We start from the raw sequence: 15,350 nt of genomic DNA, 5'->3' as shown, positions 1-15,350 counted from the left end.
TTAGTTATACTGCCATAACTACCACCCATGTTCACTTACCCAAACATGTTATGATACAAGCTTCAGAGCTGAGAATTAAAACCACACCTTCTACTGCCTACTCCTGTATCTTCCGTGTTACCATGCAACATTAAAGAGTTGATCTGCAAAGGAACTTGGTAGGAATAAATATGACTCCACAGGAAAAATATTTTTTCCAGGCCAATTTAGTTTCTAACAAGTCATTATCTTCCCACCCTATGCTGCCTCTCCTGCCTTCCCAACAGCCAAGTACCCAGGTGGGAAGTCTGAGAGCCTTCCAAGATTCCTTCCTCTTTCTCACCCCCACATCAAACACTAAAGGGCCTGCTGGGGTGCCTAGGTAGCTCAGTTGATTAAGCCTCCCACTCTTGATTTGGGCTCAGGTCATGATCTCTCAGTTGGTGAGTCCCACATGGGGCTCTGCGTTGACTGCATGGAATCTGCTTGGGATTCTTGGTCTCCCTCTCTCTCTGGCCCTCCCCTGCTTGTATGCTCTCTCAAAAATAAATAAACTTAAAAAAACCAAAAACAAACAAAAAAAAAACTAAAGGGCCACATCCTGTACTATTTCCTAGATTGCTCTCAATCGGACTCTTTCTCCCCGAGGTCTGCCCTTGTTCAGACCTCCGTCATACCATAAATACTCCCAACTGGTTAGGCAACTTAAAGGTTACTAAGATCTAATGACAGTATGAAATGTCTGCTGGTGTCTCTGCCCTTGTTTTTAGCCAATTCAATCCATCTTCTACAAAACTCCCATCGTTACCTATCCAAAAAGAGTAATCTGCTTACATCATTTTCCTGCTTAAAATCCTTATATGGCTCTCTATTGCCTATACAGGCTAACATACAAACTCAACAGTGCAGCACAAAAACATCCTTCATAACCTGATCCCAGCCAACATACCTTTCTAGTCTGTCTCATTCTCCACCACACCCCCACACATCCCATGCTCCAGGCACAGCGGACGCCCACTGCAAGGAAGACAAACAGGTTCAACTTCACGTGCCAACTCCAAATAAGTGGTAGTGGCTGCCTGAAGCAAAGCTGAGAACTCTGAAGCTGCTTATAAATTTAGCAGCAAAAATGCAATGACTGATGAAACAGTGTCTGCTTTTGGTATGGGGAAGTGGGTGTCAGCACAAATGCCATTCTACAATTTACGTACTACTGTTCTTTGAATAGTTCTTCCACATTTCTAAACCTTGTACTTGTTGTTGCTTCTGCCTAAGTGTCCTCCCTTTATCCCACTGCTCATCCTTCAAGGCCTCCAGAAAATTGGTCTCCTCTATGAAGTCAGCCTTACATCACAACAGCACAGTCACCCTCTCCCTTAGGCTCACACGGTTTTCTGTACATGTCTCTATCACTTTAGAATTACTGTAACTGTACTGTAAGTGTTAGTTTATGCACCTGTGATCTTCTTGAAGGTATGGGTGCACTTCATTCTTCTTCGTATCTTTAAACCTGGTACAGTACACTTAGAAGGCACTCAAACACTGGTGAAATGAATAAATGAAATCGTGGGATGGGCGATTCCTCTAACATGATATTATCGCTAAAATCCAGGAAGATATGGCCAAGCCCAGAACCAGACAACCTGTGGTGACTGACAGTGGCATTCTACCACTATTCATCACCTATCTCTCTATATATCTTTATCTCTGAAAAATACAAGATATGACAGAAGTATACTGGGTAGAAATTTGGCTTCCAATTAGACTGGGCCATGAATGGGAAATATGAGGAAAAAAGACAACAGACCCAAATTTTTAAAAATACATTAGCCCAAGTAGCATAAAAAGATCTGAGAGTCAGTTTTCAGAAGTTACATATGGACCAGCAAATCCTGCTATTATTAGTGATATAGCCTTTCCATATACATGACACTAATCAAATCCTGATGAAATTCATACTAATGTCCCAGATTGGTTTTAATTCTTAAAATTTGGGAGTGGCATCAGGGAAATGTAAATCAAAACTACAAGGAGGTGTCACCTCATAGAAAATGGCTAAAATCAACAACACAAGAAACAACAGGTGTTGGTGAAGATGTAGAGAAAAAGGGACAATTCTGTACTGTTGGTGGGAATGCAAACTGGTACAGCCACTATGGAAAACACCTCAAAAAGGTAAATATAGAACTACCCTACTACTACAAAAACACTAATTGAAAAGGATACATGTACCCCTTATGTTTATAGCAGCATTATTTACGATAGACAAGATATGGAAGCAGCCCAGTGTCCCATCAATTGATGAATAAGGAAAAAGTGTTACAAACACACAACGAAATATTATTCAGCCATAAAAAAGAATGAAATCTTGCCATCTGCAATGACATGGATGGAGAGAGAGTATTATGCTAAGTGAAATAAGCCAATCAGAGAAAGACAAATACCATATGACTTTACTCATGTGTGGAACTTAAGAAACAAAGCAAATGAGGAAAGGGGGGGAAAAAGAGGGAGAAACAGAGACACATAAACAAAGAAACAAACTTAATTACAGAGAACAAATGGATGGTTCCAGAGGGCAGGTGCTTGGGGGTATGCATTAAATAGGTGATAGGAATTAAGGAGTACACTTGTGATGAGCACTGGGTAATATATGGAATTACTGAATCACTATATTGTACACCTGAAACTAATATAACACTGTATGTCAACTAACTGGAATTAAAACAAGAACTTTTTAAAAAATTAAAATTAGGGATGCCTGGGTGGCTCAGTCAGTTAAGCATCCAACTTTGGTTGCTCAGGTCATGATCTCATGGTTCATGGGTTCGAGCCCCGTGTTGGGCTCTGTGCTGACAGCTCAGAGCCTGAAGCCTGCTTCAGATTCTGTGTCTCCCTCTATCTGACCCTCTCCCATTTGTGTTCTGTCTTTCTTTCTCAAAAATAAGTAAACATTAAACATTTTTTAAATAAAAAATTAAAATTAAAGGTGCATGTGAGCGGCTTGGTCGATTAAGTGTCCAACTTTGGCTCTCAGGTCATGATCTCACAATTCATGAGCTCAAGCCCCGCATCAGGTTCTCTGAAGTCAGCACAGAGCCCGCTTCAGATCCTCTGTCCCCCTCTCTCTCTGCCCCTACCCCACTTGTGCTCTTTCTCTCTCTCTCTCTCAAAAATAAATAAGAACATTAAAACAATCTTTTAATAAAATTAAAAAACAAAATGTTTGTGAGATGCAATCATTTTGGAAAAAAACTTTTGGCAGTACTTATTAACACTGAAAATACCCAACTACTATGAACTAGCAATTCTACCTTTAGGTATATACTCAACACAAATGCTATATTCATTCACCCAAAGATCTGCTTAATAATGTTCACAACAGCATTTTCCATAATTTCCAATAGCTCAATATCCAAATGTAGGATCCAAAAAATCAAACAACCATGGATAAATTATAGTATACAAGGGGGTATGATACTAAAATGTGAATGAACTACAACTATATGCAACAATATAGATCAATCTCAGAAAGCTCAGAGAAAAAACTCACGCATTAGGCTGTATAATACTAGTTGATTCTGTACACATAGGTTCAAATATATGCAAAACTTATGGTGTTATAATTCATGACAGTGGTGACTCTTGGGGTGGTTGCTGACTGAAAGGGTATACAGACAGGTCTGCTGGGATGTTAATAACGTCCTGTTCCTTGACCTGTATGCTGATTACACAGTGTATTCACATTGTGAAAATTCATCATTTATAATTTATGCACTTTTCTGTGAGTTATACCTTAATGAAAATTCGCTTTTAAAATAAAGACAAGATAGAGACATTTACAAATAACAAAAACTGAGTGAATTTAATAGTAACAGACTTGCACTAAAGTAAATACTAAAGAAATTCTTCAAACAGAAGGGAAATGATCCCAGAAGAAAGTATAGTAATGCAGGAAGAACTACAGAGCATGGGAATGGCAAATATGTGAAAAAATCCAAATGAATATTAAATTGTACAAAAATGATGTCATATTTTAAATCTATGATAAACTAAAATACATGTCAACAATCATAAAACAACAAAAGGAGATCAACGAAGTTAGGATGTTCTAAGATCTCTGCACTGTCCAGAGAATAATACAGTAAGTAGTTTATGTGAGATTTTAATAAAAATTCAATAATGCATGTTTGGTTAAGATATTTTATGAGCATATCACAAGAATATATTTTATCCACACCCTATACTCCAGAGCAGTAATGCAAATGCATGTTTACAAAATGGACAACTATTTCAAATGTGATCAATCACCAACATTCTGCATGGTTCTACTGCAGCCTCAGGGACAGCTAGCCCTGAGTATCCATAACTACTTATAACAGGAAGGCCAATGATGACAAGATTTGTCCCAAACCAGTTCTTGACCACCCACATACTCCAGTCACTCCATACTGGACCCCAGGCCACATTTTACTGACCTCCCCTCAGCTCCAGTATATCCAAGTTGAATCCCAATCAGGCTCCCCTGGCTTTAGCCCCCAGGTATCTCTCCCTTTGGGTAAACAGCGTGTACAGACTGCTCTCTCTCAACCTCTGTATTCAACTTGGCTCTATGGTATTCATTACATAACTGCGGAAAAGATGTGGTAGGCATGCCAGTAAAAGCGAAATACCAGAAAGAGATACCTCACAAATCTAACAAAGTTTGAACACCAAAAAGAACTATGCCTTATGCTATTTGAATTCTTCTTCTATATTTAAAACAAAACAACACCAGCATCAACAATCATACCCCGTGCTGGGCTCCTTAGAGGTATGTCTGATTGTAGGGCCAGGACAAAATACATACACATCATAAACCTTAAAGTTGTAGCACCAGAAAGTAAAGATGTGCTCAAAAACACAAAAGGATGGCTGCATGTCAAAGGGACACAGGAGCCAACATGAAGGAGCTTCCAATGGCTACAGCTGGAACAATTTGAGCAACAAAATAACATGGTAATGAATAACGAAGTATAAAATATACATGATTCCAGAATGATATAAATACATAAATGGGGGGGAAGGGACAAATCTTCCTTACAGAAGAAGTTCAAATAATATTAAGTAGTAACAAAATATAAAATTATATTAAAATTAAGTAATATAAAATTAAGTAGTAATAACAATATTAATTCACCCCTCCAGGAAAAGGCCCCCTTCTCGAATGCAGGCTAGACTTAGTGACTCCTTTCCAAAGAACAGATTGTAGAAAAGGTAACTCTTTACTGGAGAAACCCAGCAAATAAGTGCATATCCCCAGTGGTGTCGTGTCAATATCGTATGCCTCCATCCTACGTGATGAGAGGAGCCCCTTTCCGTATGTGGTAATAATTCTTTGCCCAAACACATAATCCCAGTCTAGTCAGGAAAACATTAGGCAAACATAAATGGAAGGATAGCCTGCAAAACCCCTGACCAGTACTCCTCAAGACTGTCAACTCAGGGGAAACCAGGAAAGTCTAAGAAACCACAACAGACCAGAAGTATTCCATACTGTATTATGGAATAATACAGTATTCCATATTATACAGGAAAAAGGCCATTAACAGAAAAACTAGGGAAATCCAAGCGAAGTATGGAGTTTAATTAATAGCAATGTCCCAGCGCTGGCTTCTTAGTTTTGACAAACAGCACAGTAGAAGATGGTAACATTAAGAGAACTGGGTAAGAAGTACACAGGAATTCTCTGTGCTATCTTTCAAACTTTTCTGTATATCTAAAATTATCTCAAAATAAAAAGTTTATTGGGACACCTGGGTGGCTCAGTCAGTTAAGCCTCCGACTTCGGCTCAGGGCATGATCTTGCAGTTTACAAGTTCAAGCCCCACATCAGGCTCAGTGCTGACAACTCAGAGCCTAGAGCCTGCTTCAGATTCTGTGTCTCCTTCTCTCTCTGCCCCTCCCCTGCGCTCGCTCTCTCTCTCTCTCTCAAAAATAAACATTTAAAAAAATGTTTATAAAAAACCCACTATTTTTGGTAATAGGCAATGTTTTCCTCAGAGTTTTAAACAAATATCTAGAAGAAGATTGTTTCTCTTTTTTCTACTTAGCCAACAGGAAGCAAGCAGGAAACATAATATGGTTCAGATGACACTATTATGAAAGCAGGATGGGAAATGTTGCCATTTTACAGAATTTGTGATGTGGGAAAGTGATTCTGACCTTAGAAATAAAACAGGCAGAGCGTGACTCGTCATCTCTCACCAACATTTAGTCCTTGGTAGATCAATGGTTGTTTTCTTCTAAAGATGAGTCATAATTCTTGGTGAGGCTAATGGCTTTCCAAAAGAACCCCAACTTACTTAAGTACCCATATCTGTATATAACCAAACTCTTTCCACTGTTTTCCTCTGCAGAAGGCAGAAACACAGATACAAAGCACAAACGCACTATTGCACAATTTCTGCCAAAAATGTCTGTGGCTACTCTCACATAATGCAACACAACTAGAAGTATGTTGGAGGGTAAACTGGAGTCAAAAGTGACAGCAATGTTACTGATTATGGCTAAAATATCTTAATTTTGTAAATGACTACCTGAACATATCACTGAAGCCCCACCCAGGGGCCTAGAAGAGGCTTGTGTAAATAAGTGGGCTCAGGGTTGAAGCTGCACTAGCTTCGTGGTAAACTTTCCACTGTGTTTATGTTTTATCTTCTCTTCTTCAATGTCTAAAACAATTTATTTTTATATCACTCACTGCTTACACAATAGCAGGAACTCAATTCATGTTTTTAAAATTTAATTACCCAACATATTTGGACATACTGTTCAAATGGAATAATCCTTACCTATTACTGTGCCTGATAAGACATTTCACCAACCCCTAATACCATCATTCACCCCCAAACTCTACCCTGGACACATACACATAAATCTCAAAAGTTCCTTCCATTTAATGATCAGGATGTGAACACTCAAGAATTATACCAAGAATGAACAAGAATTAATCTTTTAAAATATGTTTTCACTATTTTAACCTTCTCCACAACTATTTGGTCTCTCTTTAAAATCAAATAGTATATTATTCCAGGACCAATTCTCCCACCAAATTAGCATGAAACTTGCTGAGAAGTTGACAGATCATGTCCTCTTTTCAAAGTCCAAACAAAGCCTGAATGTTTCCTATACCAAGGGATGCCGTTATTAGTATGCATGCAGGCTTTCATTGTTCCTCAAAGGAAAACCTATTACCAATCTAAGATTATTTTAAATCAAGATGTGGTCATTTTAAATGTTCTTTATACATCTACCATTATAGATACATCAAAGATTTTGAAACCAAAATCTGAAATAAGTTTTTTTTTGGTCAGATGAGTATTTAAGGACTAAGAGGCTGCTGAGAGACCATGCAATGGATCTAAGCTCTAATACTGCTGTTATTAATAATTCTTTGTGGCATCCCAGGGGAAAAAAAAAGTTTTAATCTTTCAAAGATCTGTATAACCTAAATTCCATCAATGACTCTTACTAAATAATGTGTATAGTAAAATGTGTTCCAAATGCCAGTTAGGTACACTGGTGACAAAGAGCAGGCTCTATATGTAGACCCTAAGTGTCTTTAACTCATTTGACAGAGGTGTGAAAGCAAAAACTTCATCAAACTGTTACCAGACAATAAGGTCTTACTATGGCTACAAGTACATAAACATTGGGTAAAATAAAAATGTTAAGTTATCCAGCTAAGAAGAATCATAAGCCCTCTTGATTCTAAGCAAGTTTCCTTCTATCATCACAGAAATAACTTCACAAAATATACTAATTCATGATTTAATCATTTTTACTCTTAAGACATCCTTTAAAGAACTAATATTTTCTTCTTTAATTTATCTCCTTCAGTCCTTTATCACACCGCTTTCATAGCCATGTTAGTATATGGCACTAGATTATATCTGAATGCTAAATAAAATTGCCTATTCCTTTTTTTTTTTCCATATTGGTCTCATTTCCGTGTCTCCCACATCTTTCATCATTTTCCGATTTCTTTTATAAAATATTTCTAATTTAATTCAAACTGATTGTGAAAATTCTGGATGTATCAACACTGTTAAAAGTAAACAAGAACTAAAATCAATTACTACTATATTCAACCCCAAAACAAGTTCAGAAAGCATGTGAGCAACATGCATCCCACGCATCTATGGGATTAAGAGGAGCAATACTACTGATAGGGAACCAATACCACTTGTTCATTCATTCAACAGCAGAGGGAACAGTGGCCAGCTGAAAGACTCACTCACTGGAGGATAACCGCCAGGATCCGATTCTCCACTCTGAACACAACCCTGCGTACCACTCATCATCTGCTAGACCAATAGTTCTCAATAGATCACTTTGCCCTCCCAGGGGACATTTAGACATGTCCAGAGACATTTTTCATTGTTATGACTTGGGGGAGGGGATGGGTAGTTAGTGGCATCCAGTGGGTAGAGATCACGGATGCTGCTGTACATCCTATACAGGCACAGGGAAGCCCCATACCGAATTACTCATCCAAAAATGTCAACGGTGCTGAGACTGAGAAACCCTGACCCAAACATTTGTCCCAATTCTGAGTAAAAATGCAGAATTGCAGGACCAGAGGCACCATGGTGGTGTGAAAGGACACAGAATTAGGGGGAAAAAGGAAACTAAAACTTACTGAGTATCTGCTACATACTAAGCCTTGCTGTTGTCATTTTACACGCATCATCTCACTTAAACACTCTCTCGTGAAAAAGTCATCTATTCTCATTTTACAGATGACAAGCCTGGACTCAGGGTGACTGTATATGCAGAACTTGAATGTCTTTAACTCATTAATTAAGGGAGGTTAAGGAAGTTACTCAAGGTTACTCAGCTAGGAAGGGGAGGAATCATGACCCAAATTCAAACCAAATCTGTTTCTCAGCCTAGAGGTTGAAAGACCTGGATTTTATTCAAAGTTACCAGTATGAATTTAAGCAAGTCCCTTATTTCCCTAAACCTCCATTTGGAAATAAATCAATGGGTAAATGTATGAAAATATAAATGCTGTTGATTGCCAACAACATACATGGTAAATGCCCTACAATGAAAAAGTACTTCTTAGAATTGAAGTGTCATGATTACCATTTTTCCTTAAAAACAATTTATACATGTGCACAGTAGAAGTTATCATTAATTTTTAAGAATCAAGATTAAGTGCTCAGTTGTACCTTCTGTAGCCATGCAACTACTCTTAAAGCCTAGGAGTAAATAAATTAATATAAACAACATTTTGGTATGAACTTCCTAAAGATTTTTAATCGGTCAACCCTAAAATGCTCAAGACTGTATCAACAACTTTGGTTGGGCTCTCTCCACAACTGGTAGCAGAAATCATGAGCAGAACTAAGGAAGAAGATGGGGTGCCTGTGTAGCGCAGTTAAGCATCTGACTATTGACTGATCTCAGTTCAAGTCATGATTTGCTGTTTGTGGGTTCAAGCCCTGCATCAGGTTCTGCGCTGATGGCTTGGAGCCTGCCTAGGATTCCCTCTCTCTCTCTCTCTCTCTCTCTCTCTCCATGCCCCTCCCCCCCCCATTCCCTCTCTCTCTCTCTCAAAATAAACTTTAAAAATTAAAAAAAAAAAAAGAACTAAGGAACAACAGAAAATGTTGTTTATAAATCCATTGCCACTACTGCAGGGAAACTACTATTCTCTCCATGAAAAGAGTATTACATTGAGGTCAAGATGTTATCACTCATAGGAATGATGCAAAATAATAACGATAATTCATTTTAACTACCACCAGAATACACCCTTGTCTTTGACAAGTAAACTACTGTAGGTCCATAAACATAACATAAACCACACTCTTCTGGGATCAAGTTCAGAGAAAGATAATGTCTTCTTCCTTAGTTCTGCTCATGATTTCTGCTACCAGTTGTGGAGAGGGCCCAACCAAAGTTGTTGATACAGTCTTGAGCATTTTAGGGTTGACCGATTAAAAATCTTTAGGAAGTTCATACCAAAATGTTGTTTATATTAATTTATTTACTCCTAGGCTTTAAGAGTAGTTGCATGGCTACAGAAGGTACAACTGAGCACTTAATCTTGACTGCTGTTTGTTCCTTCCAGAAGTCACCAGTACCAAATGCTACTTCTAAAAGGGGGGTGCAGGGCACCTGGGTGGCTCAGTTAAGGGTGTGATGTCTGACTCCAGCTCAAAGGTCATCATCTAGTGGCTTATGGGTTCGAGCCCCTTGTCAGGCTCTGTGCAGACAGCTCAGAGCCTGGAGCCTGCTTCAGATTCTGTGTCTCCCTCTCTCTCTGCCCCTTCCCTGCTTGCACTCTCTCTCAAAAATAAATAAACATTAAAAAAATAATAATAAAATAAAACGGGGTTGCACCCAACATTATTTTCCTTAGAAATGCCAGATTCCAAGGCATGGCTTTGCTGTATTTTATAATAAATTTATCTTTTAATATCACATTAATACACTGTAAGTAAATTATAATCCCGAGTATTTTCCACTAATGTTAAGTCAAAACTTAAAAACAATAAACACATCAAATAAACTAAAAACTATTTGAAATAAAATAATTTCTAAAGAATTATAAAGACTCAATTTAAATAAATAAAAGTTCTAAAATGTGTTTACCACACACACACACACACACACACACACACACACACACAAATTAATGTTCTGGTGGAATTGAAAGAATTGTTATCTATAACCTTGAACGTTTTTTATTTTAAATAAGGATTTGCATTAAATGTCATTTTACTAACTATTTATGAATTACATCTTTCACCATTAGCATTTTGATACTTTCATCAACTTTCTAAAAGTGAGGGCAGATTATTTCTCTATGTTCTTAACATACTTGCCTCTCAAAAGACTGAATTACATTAAAACTGACATGAAAAACCTATTATCAATCCCTTCATCACCATCACTAAATCTGAGTAAGCCCTAGCTACATATTAACGTGTAGGTGATAATCTTGAAGAATTTACACCAGACAATGACCTAACCAAAATCCATTTTGTTTATCTGAAATCCTGTCAACGTTTGACTCGACAAACCTGTTTTTTCATCACCACAAATTCTAATACGCAGGTAAATAGCAGTTGTTTTATAATTTTCAAGAGCTAGATAGAAATCATTATTTAATCTCCTTCCATCTCTCCCAATATAACAAAATTCTCCTCGGGGCTTTTTATATTTCCTAACCAAAGAAATTTGTTGCCAAATTAAAAAAAAAAATACTATTAGCTGACTATTCATTCTGAAAGGTGTAATTTTCGTGACAGCAGAATTAAGTATCCTTGGTGAGATCTCACGTGAACCTTTCATAGCACCTATCACATCATAAATGCAACCCCAGTAAATAGCCCTGGCATGTAAGTATGTATACATAGCTTATCACTGAAAGGACCCAACCCATTCCATTTCCCAAACAAGACGCGGGCAGCTGTCCTATGACAGTGTGTACAATTACCAGCACCCTGGGCAGGTCGGATGGCCCAGCCGGAGTGAGGAGGGCGGCGCAGGCCCGCCCAGACACCCTCTTCACAGCCCCTCTTTGTGCCGCTACCCGCCCCCCACCCCCTGCTCTGACCTACGTGGGGCGCCGCTCCACCACAGCGCCAGCACCACCCTCCCCCGCCGGCCCCAGGCCCGGCTCCTCCCGGTCTCCCTTGGGAGGTGGGGGGTCGCGGGGCGGAAGAGCCGGGCCCAGGGACTGCGAGGGAAAAGGGGGGGGGGGGCACAGCGGGGATCCTCCTGTGGGAGGTAAGGGTCGCGGAAAGGGGGCAGGGCCCAGGGACTGCGAGGGAAAAGAGGGGCCGAGGAGGGGGTCCTCTCGTGGCGGGGGGGGGGGGCGGGAGGGGGCGGGAGGGGGGGTCGCGGGGGGGGGGCGGGAGGGGGGGTCGCGGGGCGGAAGGACCAGGCCGGGGACTGCGAGGGAAAGGGGGTCGCGGCGGGGATTCTCCGCGGGGACGCAGGTCGGCGGCCTCACCCGCAGCGGGGGGCGGCTCTCCCGCGTCGCCGGGCGCCAGGGTGACGGCGCCGTCCCTCCAGACACGGATCTGCGCGGCTGAGCGCACGCGGTGGCGGGGCTGGCGGCGGCCGGCGTCCGCGGCACGCAGGGAGCCGCAGCACTGGTAGCACACGGCCCACGCCTGCTCCTCGTTGATGGGCTGGTTGTAGAGCCTCAGTATCTCCTCCAAGCTCAGCGCGTCCGGCGGGCCGCCCGCCGCCTCGGGGTCCGGCGGCCCCTCGCCACCCGCCGGCTCCGCCCGGGGCTCCCCGCCGCCCGCCGGGCCCGCCGGCTGAGCCATCCCGCGGGTCGGCGCTGCACTCGGCCGCCGCGCCTTGTGCCGGCGTCTCTTCAGGTCCGGAGCATCGTCTCGGCGCGCCGCCGCCTCCTCATCCCCGGAACCGCCCCGCCCAACCTGGCCGCGCGCGCCGCCGCGGGGGACCAGGCAGGGAACGGAGCGAGGGCCCGGCGGCCGTGGGCGAGCGGAGCGCGGCGAGGACGCCGCGGCCGTCCTGACCAGGCCGCCGCTGCCGCCGGCAGCCCGTAGCGACGCGATGGCGTCCGCCGGCCCCGCCCCGCGCCCGTCGCGCGCTCAGTGCCCGGGCTGCGGAGCCGCCCCTCTAGGGGTCCGCACGGCTGGGAGTGCTGGTGTGCGCTCCGCCGCCGCGCTCATCATTCCGACCGCAGCCATCCCCCGCCAAGCGGAGAGGCCGCTGGCGCTGGATCCCCCTGAAATTGGCTCGCCGGAAGTCTAAAGGTCTGTTGAACTGCTCCGGCACCGGCTCCCAGGCCGCCCCGCCTGCCCCCATCCACCGCGGGACCCCTCCCGCAGGGCGCTGATCCCGCGCCTCCTTCAAGACTGCACGCGGTTTCTCTTGACCAGCCGACTTCGTACTGAGCCCGGCCTCGCTCCTTCGTCATGTCCCGGACCCGCCCTTGCTCTTTCTGGAGTAGCTGTCGCCATCAATATACCGTATAATTTATTTAGATGTATTGTTTATTGACTAGGTCCTCCCATGTTCATTGTAAGTCCCATGAGGATGGAGGCCTTTTATGGGTTTTGCTCACTGACTTCCCCAAGCGCGTAGATGAGGGCCTGGGATATAAACATTTTGTAAATAATTTGTAGACATTAATTTCGGCATCCTTCCGGGTTCATTTTGTAACATTTCTAAAACTCCTCACTAAGTCTCCAATGATCACACCCATATAGTGCAATTAACCCAGTAGATTCAGACAATGTGGAATTGATATCACAGTAGCAAAATTGAACTGAGGGCAATTAGCCATAGAATTAAAGAAATACTGTACTCCCGAGGGCCTTGCTGAATTCATTAAGTTATGCAATAAAACATAATTCTTAGATAAAACAATCACTCATTGGTAAATGAGTTTACTTGGTAACATTCCACTCTGAGGCTAGTCCTGTGTCAGAACTTGACAGAGTTGAAAGCATCAACCAAGTAAGAAATGTATACTAACTACCAATAAAACTTTTAAGGCAGTTTGTGATGTTAGATCTCACACTCTTAACTGCATCTTGCAGTAGAAATTACAGAGGTCTGTTATTTATGCTTAAGATACCACATAGAGTAGTAGTGGGGAGAAGAGAGAAAATCAAAAGGATATTTTAAAAAAAGAGTAAGGAATTAAAAGAGAGGGGAGAAAAAAGCTTCACCCTAGTCACCTTATGATAATTTCACTACAAGAGATAACAAAACCCCCCTTAAGTAGTATCACTTAATCATAGGTTCATAATTCCATTTGCAAAAATGTGCTATGTGTGCCAATGCCCTGAGAAGAAAGGTCTAATTCCTTATATAGATGTGGAAACAAAACCCCTTGATTTAAAAATGGGAGAACATTCCCAAAATTTGACATTTAAAACGTTTAGATCCTGTGTGAATTTTGAAAATAGAGGGCTTTAAAACAGTCCCGACAATGCAGAAAACTAAATGGTGTACTTTTATGGACACCACCACCATCTCCTGGCTGTATAAGATATTGCTGTCCTGTTTCTCTCTGATAGCTACAGCCAACCAAGATCAATTACATTTTTGTTCTTATCTTTACTCCCCCCACAAAAGACAATTTAAGTGAATTAATGAATTGATGAATCCATGAGCCAGTCACTTGCTACTCCTGGCATAGGGCAATAAATAAATCTCCAAGTAAAGGTTAACAGTGAAGGGAAGAAGGGAGTGGAAGTGAGAGAAAAATCCAAATTTTACCTCAAATGTTAATATTAAAAGATGTGTTCTTTAAAATGACTCCACAACAGGATTTTTTGTCCTTTCCCAAGTGATAATTTTTAAGCATACAAATACATTTTGGTCACAGGAAGATTACATAAAATAGGTGTTGTGTGTGTGTTTTCTTTTTCCAGATACAAAATCATGACTGATATACTGTATTTCAAGTAACTTTCTGGCCTTTGTGAGTTTATATGGAATTAAGTTGAGGCAAGATGACAAGTAGAATGTTGTTTGATGTATGGAGGAAAAAAGGATAAATCTCCAAAATCTTAGCTATCTTCTATTATAAATCTCTTCATTATATAACCTGAACACTTGACACATTTTTATACAAAGACAGTATACTTCTACTTTTTATATGATTTTCAGAACCCTTTGAAATTTTGATAAGCCCCACGTCCATCATCACAACATTCTGAGAAGGTGACAGCTGACAACTCAAAGACTATCAGAGGTCCATATATTCTCAGGGCTGAGGCAGTACTGTGGAATGATTTGGCACCTTCCCATTTTCTCATTTTCAATTCAAATTCAAAGATTCAGATACCTTCTTGTAGAGTATATTTTGTTCCAATTTCTGTCACTGATTTTTTTTTTCTTGGCTTCACCAACTTTAAAAAAATTGCTCTATGTAGTTAAAATGTCTGAACAATTCAAATCAACATGTAAATGTCTCTTTCAAAGTGCTGTGAGATCTGTGAAAAATAGTGGCAAGTATTACTCTGAATATGATTTTAGTTTTCATTGATTTTGTTGCTGCATTTACTAAAAATGGAATTCTTGAAATTTTTAATCTTATATTTACTTATCATTTTTGCAGGATAAATGTACTTCATGCTTCACACTCTGGACATGCTGGGTGAGCTGCTATGAGTCTTTCAGGGAGCACAATCTGCCTGTGCAGCCCAAGCTTAATCCAGTCACTTCCAGACAACTGTTCCTAAGAGGCACATTCACCTAGAAAAGTGCACCAAAAAGGAAAAAATAGAACAGCATATTTTTTTCAGTGTTTATAACCTAAATTTTCATTGCCCACAATTATACTACTTTATAATTTTAAAAGTGAACATTTTATACTTTCA

The 15,350-nt window shown here is 41.1% G+C and overlaps 2 protein-coding genes across 5 annotated transcripts in view; both read right to left on the bottom strand.

Annotated features, from left to right (window-relative positions):
* The window catches only part of SPIRE1 (spire type actin nucleation factor 1), a 198,704-nt gene extending 185,980 nt beyond the window's left edge, over positions 1 to 12,724 (bottom strand). Inside the window, exon 1 of one of the 4 annotated variants that reach the window (XM_027068416.2) lies at positions 11,993 to 12,724. In XM_027068416.2, coding sequence (XP_026924217.1) covers positions 11,993 to 12,314 — 322 coding nt within the window. In that variant the 5' untranslated portion in view covers positions 12,315 to 12,724. The remainder of the gene's footprint in view (positions 1 to 11,992) is intronic. The other 3 variants (XM_027068417.2, XM_027068418.2, XM_027068419.2) reach the window with 3 other exon arrangements.
* Positions 12,725 to 15,040: 2,316 nt separating this feature from the next.
* CEP76 (centrosomal protein 76) overlaps positions 15,041 to 15,350 on the bottom strand; it is a 33,854-nt gene continuing 33,544 nt past the window's right edge. Inside the window, exon 13 of the mRNA XM_015079630.3 lies at positions 15,041 to 15,225. Within this exon, the coding sequence (XP_014935116.2) occupies positions 15,209 to 15,225 (17 nt within the window). The 3' untranslated portion in view covers positions 15,041 to 15,208. The remainder of the gene's footprint in view (positions 15,226 to 15,350) is intronic.

This window comes from Acinonyx jubatus, chromosome D3, assembly GCF_027475565.1.
Source record: "Acinonyx jubatus isolate Ajub_Pintada_27869175 chromosome D3, VMU_Ajub_asm_v1.0, whole genome shotgun sequence".
Taxonomy (NCBI): Eukaryota; Metazoa; Chordata; class Mammalia; order Carnivora; family Felidae; genus Acinonyx; species Acinonyx jubatus.
The sequence above is the reverse complement of the archived record's forward strand: the minus strand, read 5'-3'. Positions and strand labels throughout refer to the sequence as shown.